Source organism: Pezoporus flaviventris, unplaced genomic scaffold, assembly GCF_033815535.1.
Source record: "Pezoporus flaviventris isolate CSIRO_AGI_PZ_B2104156 unplaced genomic scaffold, CSIRO_AGI_Pfla_v1 ptg000007l, whole genome shotgun sequence".
NCBI classification, from domain to species: Eukaryota; Metazoa; Chordata; class Aves; order Psittaciformes; family Psittacidae; genus Pezoporus; species Pezoporus flaviventris.
Window position 1 is genome coordinate 22,348,590 of NW_026892555.1, and position 18,563 is coordinate 22,367,152.

The 18,563-nt window shown below is 38.0% G+C and overlaps 1 protein-coding gene across 3 annotated transcripts in view; it reads right to left on the bottom strand.

Moving 5' to 3' along the window:
- The window catches only part of CPQ (carboxypeptidase Q), a 167,640-nt gene that overhangs the window by 25,861 nt on the left and 123,216 nt on the right, over window positions 1-18,563 (bottom strand). For all 3 annotated transcript variants that reach the window (XM_061448055.1, XM_061448052.1, XM_061448054.1), the window contains 2 exons: window positions 15,712-15,803; window positions 5,785-5,986 (listed from right to left, as the gene is read on the bottom strand). In XM_061448055.1, coding sequence (XP_061304039.1) covers window positions 5,785-5,986; window positions 15,712-15,803 — 294 coding nt within the window. The remainder of the gene's footprint in view (window positions 1-5,784; window positions 5,987-15,711; window positions 15,804-18,563) is intronic.

Consider the following 18,563-nt stretch of genomic DNA (forward strand, 5'->3'; position numbering starts at 1 on the left):
TTTAAACTATTAGTAAAATTTTATTGCAGGCAGTGTGCCTAATCACCCAACTCGATCCCTCTCTCCAACAGTAATACCCCAGCTCAATTACTTGCATGGTTTGTGCCTAGTCTACATAAAACAAAAAACCATTGCAATTCTGCAACGTTTTCTAATAGTTAACAGAAATCCTTTCTGTTAATCATTAGAAGTAGTCTAATATTCCAATATCGCAAAACAAGATTATAGCCCAAGCAGAACAAAGGTGGAAAGAACTCTACGGTCAAATCAAACAGCACAACTAATAGGAAAACATACCATAATTTACAGACTAGTCCTTTCATTAAATGATTATTCTCAAAGACCTTATTAACTGTATTAAAAGCAGAAAAGGTCATATGAAAGGCTAATATAACTGAGATAACTATGAGCTTTTTAAGGCATCCACCTTCATAAAAAGTTGCAGCATATTAAATTTATTAATTACTCTAGAGTAATTTCTAATTTCAAACGTCTATTTTTATGGAACAATGATAAATTAGAGCATAGATGAATTATTTTACAGATTAATACACACAGTTCTAGCTGCAATCAAGATTTTATATGGTTCTAATAGTTTAGCACTTATAGTAGGCTTTTTAAGTGCCAAGCAATTATAATTGTTCTCTTAGCATATTGGATTAATTTAATACCTCCCAAGTTGCAGAAAATTTGACTTCTGCAGTGGAACACACTTATTCACCATATTTCCTTTCAGAATAATAAAATAAGATATTTAAAAGGAAAGGAATGACTTCAAAAAAGTAATAGAATATTGCTAATTATTGTACCACAGTGCTGGTATATCTCAGACTTATTGAGATGAAGTCTCAGGCAGGACATAGGTGCACATCATAAGTCCCTTGCTTCTCATTTCCGCAAAAAAAAAAAATCAGGTCCATAGTGGCTGGTGTTGTCTCTGTGTTTCAACATGTCCAGAGAAGTGGGAACTTGACAAGTACAAAAAATGTAGCACCTGTGGAGGTACATTTATCTAAGTACTTATAATGCTATGCACAAAACTAGTTCTGTGAGTAGCATTCATGTTCAGTGTTTTGCTCCATGAGGAGCATTTCACTTCTGTTAGTCACTTGGTCAAATAACTGGAGCTCTCCATGTGATACCCTACACTAAACAATGCAGATCACAAATCACACAAGCACTATGTATTAAAGTGAGGAAGTTAAGCTTAATGTCTGTTTTTAAGGAAACCTTTTTCTCTTTCCCTCATCTTCTAGGAAGTCTTCGTTAAGCATAATCCATTATGTGTGAACAATCAAGCCAAAGCCTTTTCAGCATTGGCCTGTCAATTCCTAGATTATGTGAATCTGATTTTTTCCTCTTTATTCTTTACAGTTTTTATTCTTTTGGCAATGAAAATAAGCCTAGAAAATGGATCCAAAGAGTCTGCCCAAGTCTGAGGACAGGTACACTGAGGGGCAATGTTTCATGTATCGCAGTGGAGTCTCACTTCCAGTGATACAGGCAAGTGTGAACAGAGGTTATCCACTTATAATTTTGGAAATAGTTTACCCAGTTCTTCATGCCCAGCTGGCAAACTTAAGCCAGGGAGCTTCCCCATAACTCCACTTTCTCAAACTTCCCCTGGCTGACACCAAGCAGAGGAGCAGACTTGGCTCAAGCATGCTGGCAGGCTTCCACTGGAGTTTGGTGCTACAAGGGATGACTGGGACAGAGGGACAAGGGGGCAGCATGCTCTGGAAAAGGGGTGGAAGTGAAACCTCCTATGTAAGGAGAAAGCAAATCATGCATGTTGAAGTCTGGTGTCTAAGGCCGAAATACATCTTATTTTAGATGAAGGTAATAAAGCACTATGAAAACACAAAAATGAGAGAAAGGATACATAGTAGTATTTCTTTGCCACCTCTGAGCAAATGACTAATTGATTGGGTTAGCAATGAATTTTTGATTTCTGAAGAAACATTAAAGTTTGATGAATTACTGGTTTATTAGTTTCTGGAAGAATAATTCCTCCTCTTGTGTAATGTAACAGAAAAGCAAGACACGGTCACTGTGGAGACAGAGACATGACCAACCATCGAGGTTCAGAGTGACATTGTAAAAAGGAGTTTCACCTTTAGGTCACTGGTTGAATTTTAAATAGAGGAGTTGCCACGTGCCTTTTGCCATGTTGTTTGATGTCCTGGGTCAGCTCGATCTCAAATACAGCTCAGTTCCTAATAAACAAGTGTTCCCATCATAAGCACTGCAATAACAGATAACCTCTCTGATGAGCCTGGCAGAAAGGAGCATCCTTAAACCAGCTTTCTTGGAAATACTGTCTCACAACAACCTTCGCTCTGCAAAAACAGGAGAGCACCCACTTTCCTTTCCCCTAACACCTGGAGCCAAACTAATGCTCACTGAGTACCACAGCACAGATGTCATCACACCATTCACCCTTCTCAGTTTCTGGGAAGGATGATTCAGCCCCTGTGCTTTTACATTCATTCTAATGCGTTCATTTACATTTTACATTCTAAACCACATTCAAAGCATCCTCGTGAACATCAGATACCTTGCTTTTTCAACAAAAATACCTGAGTGCTTGTGTAGCAGGGCTTTTTTGATGTTTTTTTAACCTTTTTAGAGACTGAAGAAGCTTGTTGTGAAAAAGAATGCAAAGAAACCTAATAAACTCAACAAACCTGTCTCAGTACTTACACTTGCAAATTCTGACCAAACTTGAGTAGGATTTGTTGCTGGAAAGGACCAGCTTTATGTGCCACAGTTTAGATGTATCACTAACTAAAAACAAATATATAATTGAAGACTTAAAAAGAAAGATGAGGAAGACAATTGCATAATTAATAAAGAAATAGGATCATTGATCACCTCAAACTGCAAAACCACAGTGTAAAATATGGCACCACAAAACTGTTATTTCATTTGATTTATGCTTCATGAAAAAGCAAAACAAATGTTATACAGGTATTTTCAGTAGCTGAAAACTGGCTATCACTAGAAAAACACAGCTACAGACATTCCTCATTGCTGGCCTGAACTGTTCTCAAAATAATCCAATGTAAAGGCCACTGACTGAAATATTTCTAATACTCTGCAATCACAAAGCATTAAACTGCTGTGTTTGGTACACCACCTTGCTTGGGCTCCAGAGGTATTAGTTAAGCTTCAGCTTTTGGTTTGCAAAACTCCCTGAACTCTCCTGGCCTCTCTCATCCTAAAATCTCAAAATAGACACTGCTGTTTTCCTGCAAATATGTTTAAGTAACATTACAAATAACATTTCATTGCACGCCAATTAAAAATAAACAGCAGAGAGTAAGGAGCCAGAGTCATTTTGCCTGTCTCAGGAGCAGCTATGAACAGCTCTGAAAAACAAACTTGCCCTTTGTGGATCTTCAGACCAAAAGAAGCAGGAGAAGCAGAATTTTAATAGCATCTAAAAAGGTGAATCACAGAATCTATTTAACACGGAAAAGAAGAAATAATCTAAAGAAACTATGTTGGAAACCTGCCTTGTTTTTCCAGTAGTTCATCACGTTTTTCTCTCACTGTTGCAGAAACAAAGCCATCAAGTGTATTTTCAAGAAAATATTTAAATAAAACTGATAAAATGTCAACACTTGACTACTTGTTTAAATTGGACAAAATTATAAAAGCTGTTACAGTGTGTTCAGTTTGTTCCTATGTTATTATATACCATAAGGGCTCATTCGAGCAGTGAGAATACTGCAGACAAGGCGTGAAGATTACAAGATGTCTTAGACTTCTCCCTCCTACAGTATGAAATACAATCTAAAGCAACCAAAATTCTTTTAGTGGAGCTAAAAGCTTCCCACCATCGCTCAACAGGCAAAAAAAGAATCACTGTTCCTTTATGCTGCAAGAACACTTTGTAACTTGCTTAATGGGAAGTTAAATGAACCAAAGCTTCAGTCAGCAAAAAAAATGACCATCAGTTTAGGTGCCAAATTTTTGTATTTAAAAACTGAGGTCTTGGGTCTGGTATATTTATATTTTCCCAAGGTTAAACTTATAGCAGTATGATATTTTTCATAGTTTTTGCTTTCTGAGGAGTATGGATTACTACCTGAGAGAGCTCCTGTTTCTGCCCTGCTCCTACTGAGTGCACTTTACACATGTAGCTCAGGTCACTAATAGAGACTACCATAGCAAGCTTAGCTGTTTGCGCTCTACGTGCACCTCAGCGGATGAAAAGTGGTATACAAAAGCTCAATACATACTCCCATCACAACAACACTTACATTATCAACTGAAAAACAGGTATCTGAATGTAAATTTTTTCTCCCTTCTTCCACAATTTGTCACACTCGGATGGGAAGCACAATAGAAGTCCCAAAGTACTCCCATCTCCCAACACCTTACCTAGGAAATAATCCTAATACACTTGTATTTTCTAAGCACAAACTGAGTGGTGAGTTGGCATATTCCAGCTACACAGACATGCTGGTTGAAGCTCTGGACCAGACATCTTGGCACAAGCACTTCCGGGCCCGGACGACAAGGAGGCTACAGCCTCTCAGCAGTGCTTCCAGTCTCAGCTCAACTCAGCATATGGTGCTAACACTCACGTAAGATGCACCCACAGAGCCTAGGAACTTGAGCGGACACCAATGTCACAGTCGTATGACACTGCATTGAAAAGCTTCCACCTCACTTGGAAAGCAGCACGCCAGATAAAGATTCAACCCTAGCTGTTAAACAATACCCATTCATTCATATTTCTTGCACAGCACAGATACTTAGCTTTGAAAATTAGACATCCACATATTTATAGAGGCAGTCAACTTTATGGTATCTTTGTACACCCCATGTGAGTGAGAAGCAAAGGGTTCTGACCATAAATGAGCAGCATATACTCCATAACCCAGTGGGTCTTACACAAGACCAGGTAAAACACACAGCAATTAATAAAATACTAGGAGACTCTAAACATATAGTAACTACTAGTAAAACTAGCATTAGAAATGCACCAGTGTACTTCAGTCATAAAAAAAAAAAGAACCCTAAAATTTTAAAACTTATCATAATTTTTTAATACCAGTGTTATGAAACTTTTCTTTTTACTGTTACTCAGCTGTGGAAACCACAATGGAAATTCACTAACATTTCACCCAGGCTGGCCTCTAATTGAGACTCTTGTGCTCTGCAAGCTCCCATGCTAGTGTGGGGTCGGTCTCCTGCACAGGAGGGTCTGCCAGCGGTGGATCTCTCACAGCTTGCAAGCCTTTTTGCCAACAAGCCGCTCCTCACTGGGAGCCAGATACAATCCTCCAAACAAACCCCTAGATCACTTCAGACGTTGCAGAATTTTACCCCTTTAGCACACCTTAATGCCCCATGACCTTTTAAATGTCACATCTCAAAAAACATTTCTCCTTCAGCATATAAATCAAGGGGAAAAAGCCCTGTATTTCAAAGTCAAAATAATAATAATAAAATAATTATTTGTTCTTCATTGGAGAATTCCCCTCTGCCTTAGTTTACTATTTATAAACCACCAGTCTGGGATTAATTATTATAAATCCTTAAAGCTGAAAAGAAGATTTTAGGCATGTTATGCTACACGTAATCTATATACCATTATTAAACTGCAGCTCAAACTCACTTTATGTCCTATTTCTGTTGGTCATCTTTTAACATTTCTGTATTTTACCTACAGCAAATTTTACTCCTCAAGAGAAAGCATTTCTTACTGTTTTCAAAACACCAGACCACCTATCGCATGTGCCACTGCATGGGAGGCACGGTTTCACTCACCGGGCACCCCGTCTCTCATCCAGTAATCAATGTCTGTTCCATCTGCGTTGTCATAAACATCTGTAACATTGATGGGCTGCAGCAGAGTCATGATCTCTTTCATGATCTCCCGAGCTTTAGCACTGCCAGTAAAACCCAGTCCAGATGGCTGGAAGGTGCCCTCATCAGACTCCATGACGATATCAAAGTTGGAGATATTTTCCTAAACATGCAAGGAAAGAAGACATTGGTTTGTGACTTCTATTTGAACTGGCATCATATGCTAGATTCTAGATGTCTGTGTGAGTATACCATAACAAATTTGTCTAACAAGCAGAGAAATGCTTCCTGTGATCCTGTGTATGTAAGTATAAATTAAGGGACATAATCTTTCTGTGTGAAAAAGCTGAAACAGTTCCAATTCAGTTCTGAGCCACTGATATTCTGTTGGAGCCACAACAGGACAGGCCTGCTGCCCGCAGATACTTGAAGATTTCTGAAGTATCACCTAGAAAGGTAAGGCATTACCACCATATTTCATTTTTGACTTGTAGCTCTTGCTTCCTTCTTAGACCTGAAACTCAGAAATTCTGTTGCAGGATGGAAGGTACGCAGTCTGGTGGGCTTTAAAATCAGATGCATTCAAAGCTTGCTTAGACTGTGAAAGACATCCCATTTAAAAACAAACAGACAAACAAACAGCTGCCGCCTCTTTGGAAACATTATTTTCAATATCCCATGGAGTCAGCTCTGACTTCAGTTGGAGGACTGAAATGCCAAGGTTCCTTCTGATCTGAAGGAATAACATGAGTTTTAAAGGAAGTTTGTGCTTTCAACATAAGTCCCTATAGGAAATGTAAAATGTTAAGATTCTGTGTACAAACAGCATAATAACATTTGCTTTCAGTGTGTACTTAGAAGATTCTTTTTTGCTAAAAGAAGAAAAATTATCATTTAGGGTCATTTACTTGCTTCCCATGTACTCAGAAGTCCAGTCACAAAGCTTTAATTGGCATATAATATTTAGGGACTTTACCTGAAGGAAGTTCTCACTCTTTTTGAGAGGAACATAACATTTATATTTTTTTGCAAAATAAAACAGTTTATGGCCAGGTCGGGCAGAAAAAAGCTACACTTCAGACTATCTCAAACGTGACTAAGCAAACTTACTGCAGGTATTACTCCTATGCCCAGATCTCATTCCAGAATTTTATGGCTGTCATGGGTTATCACATGAAAATCATTACAAGACACACGTGATAGCAGTGAGTATCAGATCGATGTCATCAACAGCTTACATAAAGCTGAGATACAGTAAAGAATTCTTTCACGTTTTTCTGAATATAAAATCAAACATGAACTGCAGGTAGCCATGAACATGATATTCACATGAGTTCTCAGAAGTTCTGTGTAGAATTTGCCAAAAACTTTGTTTTACACTCTACTTTCCCAAAACTTTCATCTTGCAAGCGAACCAAGTTCCAACATAGCAGAGGTATTCACTTCAAACCTGGAAATATATCCAGAAGTTAAAAAATCTAATGCAAAATCTTTGCATATGATGAAGTAACTATAAATATTTTATAATATAAAATAACCAATCTACCTATTCACCCACCCAGCTACCAGAAATCAAGGTGGAAACAACACTGTTGCCAAATTAGCAATTACTATTTTTATAAAATGAAAAAAATCTTCAGTTTGTAAAAGATGCAATGTAAAGAATTAGGATATATGTCATGTCGAGGCCTTTCATCAAATGCAGTATTAGAGGTTGTGAGCCTCAACCTGATACTGTGATTCACAGATCCTCTGAACATCGTGGGAGAGAAGCAGGCTAAGAAAAGCACACTGCTTGGTAAGAGGGACCCATAATGCTCCAATGTCAGAGGTAAAGCAGAAAGAATATCTCAAAATGTTAATCTTTACAACACAAGCCCAGGGAGCAAGACTTACGGAAGACAATACACATTTTGGTGTTCTGGTGAATTGCCAATGAAAGCTAACTTAATTATAGTGAGCCCTACATGAATACCAGGATAGAAATCATTTGGAAATGGCCTCTTTGTCTGAGTCTTTGAAGCAGGATTTCTGGTTATTTTTAGAGACGCTGCAGTGAGTAGGAGCAATAAGGCAAGTGGAAGGGGCTATTTAGGGTAGCAAGGTGAAAAGAGTGTGAATAGGAGCAGCACAGAGAAGAAATCTCACTTACCGCTCCAAAGAACAGAATTCCCAAGTTCCAAAACTTCTTAAACTGCTAGTGTAGGAGCATTACTTCAGCTGTGTTTTCTCATGTAAATATTTGCATGTGTTTTTAATATGAAACTGAGAAAACAAACCACCCACAATACATTACACCATATTCTTGCTCTGTTAGAAAGCTGTTCAGTTCTCAGAATATGCAAGAGTGGCACAAAACCAGGACACCCTTGGGAGAGAAACTAGACTCATTGAGGGGCAAAAAAGAAATTGGACATGACTATTTGAAGTACCATGTGTCCTTGAGAAAGCTTTTTCCCTGTTCCATCATCTAGATAATGGGATGAATTATAAGCCTCTTCACTATCAAGTAAGAAAGTTGCATTAAAATAAAAGGGGGGTTAGGTGGGTTTCACCATACCCATTTTTGTATATATTGGTGTTTCTACCTGCACAGAAAGAAACGCACGCTGGAAAATATGCTATAGGGAAGATGCTCTTTTGTCCTTTGCCACTTAGCAAAGTGGGGTGAGACCATTCATTGCTCCCTTGAGTAACTCAAGGGAACAGCAAAACAAACCAGTAAGATTTTATAAAAACAACTGCAGGCTCAGCTGTTCCCTCGTAGTTAATGTACCATTTAAAGAAGCCTTTTAAACTCAGTATGCAATTCTTTTTTTGAAAAGTAATCCCATTTGCTGCATCTTGATACTGTGCCACTTCTCTTAGCACATACCAGAAAATTAAAACTTGTTGCTGTAACCTGCTGCCTAATTCTCTGAACATCAAAATAGACTTTTATCCTTTATCATCCTTCATTACAGAAGATATCACCTCTCTTTATCTTAGTGTTTAGCTCTTTGACTGCATTTTAAAATGAAACTTTACAATATATATTGCAAGGGAAAATTGGTTTTCAATAGCTTGCTGATTTCATTGAATACACAAATAGGCATAATCTTTGCCAATACTTCTCCTATTTTTATTTTTTTTTATATTAATTCCTTGTATGTCTGTTTTCTCTATAAATAATCCATTTTTATCTCTGTTAAGCAAAACTAAAAATATAAGTGCTTCTCATCTTAAGGCAAAAACTTGAAAACATGAAATTCTAATCAAATCTTTTCAATTAAGAAATTAAACCCTTGTCATACTGCTACTTCTATTCATAAGAAACATATCCCATCCAGTGTAAGTAGGTACTGGCAATCCCAAGCAGATATATCCTACAGTTAGCTACTTATTCAGTCAAAATCCCAATCATTAATTCTTAGAAAATGTTGAACTAGACTCCAGCATCTCATGATTAATCTACTGAGTCACTGACAGCAATTCCTCTTACCCAGCTAAAGCAGTGAGATACCTGATAGCATAAGGGAGGAAACAGCTGTCCTAAAAACCTTCAGTAATTGGGACTATTTAAAATGGGATGTTATTACTTGTCCAATAGCTCATTTGCTGCTTTTCTTTTTCATTCCACTGGGAAGAATCACCACTTTACAGGGAAAATACTAAAGCCTATAATTGCAAAGCACTGTCCTTGACTAGCAGTTAATTTGTTCCAGTGATAACGGACATCAGTTAATCCAAGAGCACATTTTCAGCTTTCTGTTATTGATTTACACTTAACTTTAAGAAATACCAACACTTGTACTCTTGTATTCCAGTATTTGAGTCAGAGCAGTTAGTTATAGCATGGCTATAGTGTTGCAGAACTTGTGGTGAATGACAGTTATCCCACTTGCAGTACCAAAAGTGTGTTTAAATCAACACCCAGTTTTGTTGGGCTGGCAACTAAGACTACAGGAAAGACAAGAGAAAACACAGGAAACACATAAGAGCATGTGACTGCTGGAAAAGGAAAAACCAAAATAAATAATATCCTCTAAGTATTTAATACTAAATAAACAGGGTGCAGTGTAATTTTGAGTTGCTGTTTAGGATCAAGATTACTTAATGAAGAAAACCAGCATAAATGGAAACTAGAGAAAAAACATCAAAACAGCTGTTAGGAAGCAGAGATGTGCCAGCATCAAGGCATAATAACCACCAGCCACAAGTGTGATCATCCCACTCACACTCTTTTTGAATGAAGACAGGGAAAATCAGGAACACCGTAAGTTACAATTTTTTTTTAAATTACCCCAGCATTATATGGGAGAAAGCTGCTATGAAGCTGAAGTTTAACAGATTTTTTTATAGATGACAAGGTATGAATAAGGCTCCTACTTTGGTTAAAAGACGAAATATTCTGCCACATTTTGTGGGAAAGCAGTTTGTAAAAAAGTCCACAGATTTTATGGCTTGTTCTCTATCAAAGTTACAGAGTTCTGACCTCCGAGAAGCTGATGACAACAGTCCTAATAATTTCAACAGCCCTGGAGCAGGATTTGGTCATGTACTGATTAGCATTTCACTTAGTAAAAACATACTACTAGCATGTCTTGCCATGTACAATCCTGCTACTGTTTCCTCTGCAACCACTTGCCAGCACTCACAGAGATGACCATTCAGTAATGAAAGTTCTCTGGAAGGATAGACAAGAAGCAGCAGACAGCTCTGAATGAAGACAGCAGAAGGCTAAGGTAGGTATTCATCAGATTACCTAAAGCCTTGTCTTGGGAAGTCTTTTCTTTGACAAACAGTGTATCAAAGAGAAGTGCTTTTCCCGAAAAATGTTCCATAACTTGAGCCCTTTTTTGAATACAAGAGGATCAAAACACTGTCTATGACTCTGAATGACTGAACCACTGCTGTCCTTTTTGAAAAGGTTTTAGCTTAATTTGGGAATAGGCAACAATGCCAAAATTGTGGTTTACATCTTTCAGTCAAAGATGATTTTTACTTTTTCAGTAAAAAGAATGAGTACTTTTGTAACATTTAATAACAGATAGATGAAAATAAATTGGCAACACCTTAGAAATTATCACAGCACATACATTGGTAATATTTCCTAGGTTTATGCAGAACAGTTTCAGGTTCTCATCTAAGTAGAGGTGAAATGTTAAAATGAAAAGAAGTCAGTGAGGAGAAAGTTCATTGTGAGTCAACAAGAGGCAACAATTTTCTGCCTTGCACAGCTGCAAGTAGTTTGAATAGAAGGAGCCTAGCTTTCTTACAGCAGCACATCCCAAAGTACCAAGGACCTGTGGCTGGGTACATCTGCCTGGAGAATGAAAACAGAGCAGCTCAGAAAATGTCTCCATGAGTTCACATGTTTCAGATGGCAGCTCTGAAGCTGGTGAGGAATCAACATGGTTTTAGAAAAACCTGCAAATGTGACACTTCAATATTAAGAGTTATGAACTCTTACTGACCTAGAACCAGAGCTTTACTGTGCTTAATACAATCAAAGGTACTACTGGTTGTTAACTGTGACTGTGGAGAATAGAATGCAATTATTTTATTCTTGTAGTTTTGTAACTCTCTTGATGCAATTCTTTAATTTCTCAATGAAAGGGATCAACAGAACAGCAGTGGGCAAAACAACCAGCAGTAACTTTAACCTTTCAAACTTTTGATTACAGAGAATATTTCAGGACAGTCAATAGACTGTCAGTCAACGTATTTTGCTGGGATAAAGGAATACACATTGAAGTTCTTGGTGCATTTGGTTCAAATCCATGTCTCACATTGCACCAGAGTACTTGGTACCTTGGGAAATAAACGGGATGTTAAAATCCATGAAATTTCTGAAAACTCTGCTTTTGAGGAGCCACTATTTTCTGGGGAAGAATCACCTGAAAGCAACAAGAAATTTTTTTGATATTTGCTTCTTAGAGAAAGTAACTTATCAGTAAATCACAGCAGAAACCTCATGTGAGCATCAACAAAGAGTTTTTAAATTAGCAACGAGACACCAGCATTTCAGAAGCCCTGTTTTCATGCAGACCCAGTTTAGGCAAAATATGAAATCTCCTGGGTAATAAAAAAAATAAATGAAACCATAGCAAATGCTAGTGACTGATATTTTTCATAAAGGTAAATCTTTACTAAAAAGTTAAAACAGTGTACGGCATTTGCACCAGAAATGTAGGTAAGTACTCTAATAATCATTAAGGCAGGAATAAAAGCATGCAGAAATATTTAAAGAATGCTTTCCCTGATGCAAATTTGAACTATATTACATTAATGCCTCCAATGATCTCAACAGAGTTACTAAAGTAAATTTGAATGTGGCCTGGGATCTCTTAAGTCTTCTAATTACAAAATATATTTGGTTTTCCAGGAGATTGTATGCAATACTTCTATTCCAAAATAAATATTATCAGCCATTCATAGTCCTATAATTCAGCTGGATAACCTTGTCTTCACGGTATACAGATCTTTCACTGAAACTAGTCCAAGGAACAGAAAAGAGGCCAGACACATACACTTCTTTCTCCCCTCACGAAGACAGCGTAAGAGTAAATACACAAAAAACTTAAATACCCTACTGGACAGCTCTCAGGTACTGTTGTTAAAGGTTGTAAGAGAATCTGTACTGAATAGCCACAATATGACCCCTGGAATTACTAAACCGTATTCCTCCTGCTTCTTCCATTCAACTTGGAAAGGAAAGCAGCAGTTGCAATGTTTCACATATTCAAAGCTATTTACTGCATTGTCTTAAGAGTCCTACTTACCAACTGGGTCACACAACACTAAGGACTGGGCAAAGACATGAGGGGTAGCGTCAAACCCCAAGATCTGGAGCCCGATTTATGCTTAGATCCTTTAATTTCATTACCTTTTATCAATGTAAGGAATCTTTACTGTAAAGAAAAAATTAAGCCCTTTTTCAGTCTAGGATTAAATGTAATTATTGGCTAAAAGTTAAAAGCAGTGAGCACTTCAGAGGATATCTGCTTTGGGAGTACATGTGCTGGTCATTCCTCCAGGATGTTTTCACCACAAACTGAGCAGGCGCTCTGTAATTGGTGAAAGGCAGTTACCCCTGCACTAATGGAGGCACTGAAACTGCTGGACAATACTTGGCTTTCAACTCTTGGACATGTCTTAGGAAGATCATACAAAGAAAACAATATATGAGGACCATGAGATACTCTCCTGAAAAATATTTGATAACATGAAAGCCTGGTTGTGTGAGTAATCTACCTGTCTGAGTTTATTCTGATTCCAGTTAGTCAAATACACCACTCCTAAGAACCTACTTACTGGATGCTATCAGAATCAGCAGACAGCACTAGACTGAGCTTTTGGTGAAGCCAATATGGCAGCTCTTACATTCTCAGATGAGCTCTGAACATCCAATATACACACACTATTGATAGTTTTAATAATCAGAAACGATAATACTGGGCTGTACAGAAATACATGGGTCACATAAATAACGCTATGATGAAGGGATATGAGTTAATTATTTGCACTACAGTAAAACCACTATGCTTCTGTTATCTCAGTTATTTCTGCAGTAACATATCTACTTTCTAGCAGTGGCAACCTACACTGAAGGATGAGGAAGAAAGACCTGAAATTAAATTGAAAGAAATAATAAATATACAAGAGTATTTGTACTTGGCCAGTACTATATTGTCTTCATTTCTTCTCCCTTGCACATTTCCACTGGTATGACAAAGTAATTTAAAATCTCAAGGAAATCCATGTCTGTCTGTGCTGAATTACTGCATTCATATTTCTACTTGTTTGTAGCAAACTAATGTCATAATAAGACCAGCTATGTAGATGAGTCATACAGGGCATCTTTCATTTAACAAGACATCTTTAAATACCATTCTTATTTACCTTGTACTCATTACCATCAGCAAGCAATGTTTGTGCCATACTACCCTAATTGCCAGAAATTTGCAGAAGTAAATCATTAAAAGGTTAAGTTATTTTTCATGCTAAATATAATGTACAGTGTTAATCTGCTTTATTTTGTTATTATGAGTAATGTGATGTCCTATAGTCATATCAATTTATAATTATGCCCGACCACATGGCAGGGGGGCAAACAAGAACAACAAACAACAGACGGATGTCATTTCTGCTTAAATTCTCCGTGTAAATTATAAACTCTCGTTAAGTTAGACTGGGTTTTCTTCACAGAGCACAAAATCCAGATGGAATCTCATCAACAGAGCAAAAATTGAGACACACCTTTATCTCAAATTTTTAAAGGTAACCAAATACCTTGCAAACAACACCCAGCCTGGTTTATATTTCCCTATTTAATCCTTAAGCCTGCTTTTTGACATTACTTCTGAATATAAATTCTAGAGACAATAGCAAAATGCAGGCATTTTGGCAAAAGATGAGATGTGCATGAGACAATTCCATGTGTTGCTGACACCACCATGGTAGGATGGTGCTTATTGTCCAACATGGAAATCTAAAGGGTGGTGATGCATTTCTCAGGAACAGTGTGCACTAGGCACAGAGCATCCCTCCAGCTTCTCCAAACTGCACTTCTGTTTATCAGAACCGTATCTTCCCTGTGCTACATATTCCAGAACATTCAATTCTAGCTTAACCCTGCTGAACACCAGAATACCACTGGTAAATCCAGAGTCCTTAATACATGCTAAACTGTAGCCTGTTACCTCTCAGAAAATGAGAAACAAAGCTCTCTTCTAATTGAGATAGCTAAGCTATTCCTATAATTTGGTGATACAAGGAGGAACTACATTATATATGGGCAGTTAAATACACTTCTTCATAATGGTAAACAAGTTAGTGGGAAATAATTGACTGTTCATCATTTAGCAAGAAAACCATAACCACTGTAAGGCTATCTCTGACAACTCTATTGCAGATGCAAATTGACTGAGTTTAATTCATCACAATAAATTTGGTTCAAAGTGAAATTTCCATTTATTTGTTCTGGTAGGTTGCTTACCATTAAAAACATACTCTTAGGAATTGCTTGTAAGTCTGCTTTCATACAGTAGGAAGTACAGCAGGTGACTTCCTAAACACATCTGCATTCATCTTGTCTCTGCCTTGGAAATATTAGCTGTCACTGAGAGTGCAAATCAGGGAAAACAATAAAAGCTAACTACTTTATCTTAGTCATACAGGTACAGCATAACTTTTCTGGGGGAAAAAATAAAAATCCACACATATTCCAATGATTTATCTCCAAACTGGTTTTACGCAGCTGCCCCTTATGTCATGGTGTACTTTGAAAAGGCGGTTGTTGGCAGGAGAAATAGATGAGACAATACGCAACATTTTTATCCTGATAACCAGTCACAGAGTTCATGTGTTCCTTGCATTACCTGAAATCAGCCATTTAAAATGTTCCAGATCCCATAAAACTAATAAATGGCAAAGAGTTCTTTATATTACACATTATTAAGATAAGATAACAAAGATTTTTCTTTGTATTATCTTCTGTTTTAAAACGTAAAATATTAACAGGGAAATGCAATGAAGCAGAACTAGATAATGCAAACAAAATTTATTTATATTGCCAACAGATGTGGACCATTTGCCATTCATTCTCAGGAAGTTAGCTACGTTTGACAGCTGCGGCAGATATCATCATGAAATATCTGTTTCAGAACTGTTTCATGACAGAGTATCTTGGGTCAAGCAGAACATGTATATGTGTGGCCACATCACTTTTTGTTAAATGTAAAATGAAGTTTACATTTATAATTAAAACCAGAAAATACACTTTCAGGCAGAACTGGAATCAGTACTTTAGGCTAGAAAGCTGAACTTTTAAACAAAAATAATATGGAATTCACAAGACTAGGGAGAAAAGTGCTGCCAAGCAAATAAACCGAAGACATGATTTACCTTGTGCAACTGATAATATTGTTCAGCACCTATTCCTCCCTGCTCTTCTCCCGTCCATAGCACCAAACGGAGAGTCCTTTTGGGGTGAAGTCCTACAACATATTTCGAAATACAGTTTTAGTAGTAAATATCCATACATTTGAGCATTTTTTGCACTGGTCTCCACCATACCATGAATGAAAAGCCTGGGTTTTCATTCAGTCATCTCTACCTTCACTAAACACAACCTACTTCAAACAGTGGGGTTTGGTTTTAAGAATACTTTTTGCTTGTTTTGGGGGGAAGGACTAGGGTGTAGCCAGCAAGAAGGCACTAGGAAAAGCGGGCTGTTGTGGCGCTGCTACAGGTAGGACCAGAAGAGGGACAGTAGTACAAGAGAAGCACACTTTGGAGACATACTGTAGGTGTTTGAAAACCATAACATAACTTGATAATTTCTGAGACAGATGCTGCGCTCATTGTGGTGGTGGTCCGTAGCAAGTAATGCGTGTCTGCTTTTAGCAGATCCAAATCAAATTTTCATGAGAATTACCATTGCTTTGCATGGTTAATTTATTACAATTAATTGAAAATGAGCTGGTTTTTATGGGAAATGTTTACCCATTTCAAGAACTGTATGGCTCTGCAATATTATTTTGCTTTTTATCAGAGAAATGAAAAGCAAAAATCTAGAATTTGGAATCTGAAATACAATCAGCTGCTGAATGTATTCCTGGCTTTTTAAAACAGGGCAAAAACAAAGCCATTTTCTATTTTATTATGGTAGCTCAATAAGAAAGATAAGTTCTCAGATAAATTTTGAAACCATCTGTGCCATGACAGAACTGAACAGATAGAAGTTGTTGCCCTTTATTTATTTGATTGATTCTATTCATAACCAAATACATTTGAGACATCAAATCTGAGAGCATGGAAGAGCAAACTGATCAAGAATAAATAGTGTTCTCTGTTCAACATGATGCTAATTATATTTGAGCAAAAAGAAAGCCCACAAAACTATTAAAAAACCCCAAACCAAAAACCCCAACAACAGTAAGGAGACTATCAAAAATGACAAAGCGTAAATCACCACATACACTTCTGCTCTGAGGAGAAATATTATCAGTATCACTGTAAAAGCTTATTTTATTTCCTAGCTGAACTGGATGAAGTTTACAAATAGACCTGACCTTCACTGGTTTTTTTTAGTCTCGACACAATAAAAATCAACTGAAGATTTCTTTCTTGAAACTACACATTAGCAATCCTTATAGCTGAAGGCAGTGTATAAAAGGAACGCTCAAAATGTGAAGAAAACACTTTGGATTTTTCAATATTTCATAATGAAAATGGATCAGAGCAATCCCAGGTACAGCTATAGGTTGGGCAGAGAAGAGATTCAGAGCAGCCCTGCAGAGAAGGACTTGGGGGTGTTGGTTGATGAGAAAATGAACATGAGCTAGCTGCAGTGTGCGCCGGCGGCCCAGAAAGCCAACCGTATCCTGGGCTGCATCAAAAGGAGCATGACCAGCAGGTCGAAGGAGGTGATCCTGCCCCTCTACTCTGCTCTTGTGAGACCTCCCCTGGAGTATTGTGTGCAGTTCTGGTGTCCTCAACATAAAAAGGACATGGAACTGTTGGAACAAGTCCAGAGAAGGGCCACGAGGATGATCAGGGGGCTGGAGCACCTCCCGTATGAAGACAGGCTGAGAAAGTTGGGGCTGTTCAGCCTGGAGAAGAGAATACTGCGTGGAGACCTCATAGCAGCCTTGCAGTATCTGAAGGGGGGCTATAGGGGTGCTGAGGAGGGACTCTTCATTAGGGACTGTAGTGATAGGACAAGGGGTAATGGGTTAAAACCTAAACAGGGGAAGTTTAGATTGGATATAAGGAAGGAATTCTTTACTGTGAGGGTGGTGAGGCACTGGAATGGGTTGCCCAGTGAAGCTGTGAATGCTCCATCCCTAGTGGTGTTCAAAGCCATGTTGGACAGAGCCTTGGGTGACGTGGTTTAGTGTGAGGTGTCCCTGCCCATGGCAGGGGCATTGGAACTAGATGATCTTAAGTTCCTTTCCAACCCTAACTATTCTATGATTCTATGATTCTATGAAGGGAGTGCAAACAAGGGGTTTAAAGCTGTGTTTCCTAAATGTTGATCTGTTAAGATAATCAAATAGTGATTAGATTGAAGTTAGAAAGATTTTAGAGTCAAAATAACCACAAACGTGTAGCAGCCTGGTTAGAAGAGGTGGCTCTAAAGAAGACAAGATACTGCGTGCAAAGCATAGAGGGGTTGCTCCTGTAGCATGGTTCCAATGGCACTGCAGTTTAAGCGGAAAATAGAGGTGTATGTGTTGTATCACAAAATACAAAGCTGTGAAGCCCAGTCTCCAGCCCACAGCACCGAGGCTGGAGATGCCTGAGAAGGGGAGCACCATCTCCTGCCTCCTCCCAGGCAAAAGTCAAGATGAATTACTCTGCCTCTGGTACCCTAAGGGGAAATTAAGTCCATGACCAAGGACATCCTCTTTGTAAACCCATCTCCTGCTCCATCCTCTACAGAAGCTTGAGAAGGTCTCAGCTCCTTGAGAAAAAGTTTGAGATTCTTATGGCCCCCTCCCAACCTGTCACTGCATCTGTCAATTAAAGCTGCAGAAACAAAAAAGCCCTGTTAAGCTTCCATCTTTCTAGTCCCAGAGATGGTGTATCAGCTCTTCCAACATCACCTGTTTCAGTTAGCACATTCACTTCTGTGTTCTACTGAAATTAAATGGGCAAGTTAATAAATAAATAAATAAATAAATAGACTTTTGGGGCAGCTATTTTAAATACAAAACAAAGTCTACAGAGGAAAACTTAATTTCCTCATTATC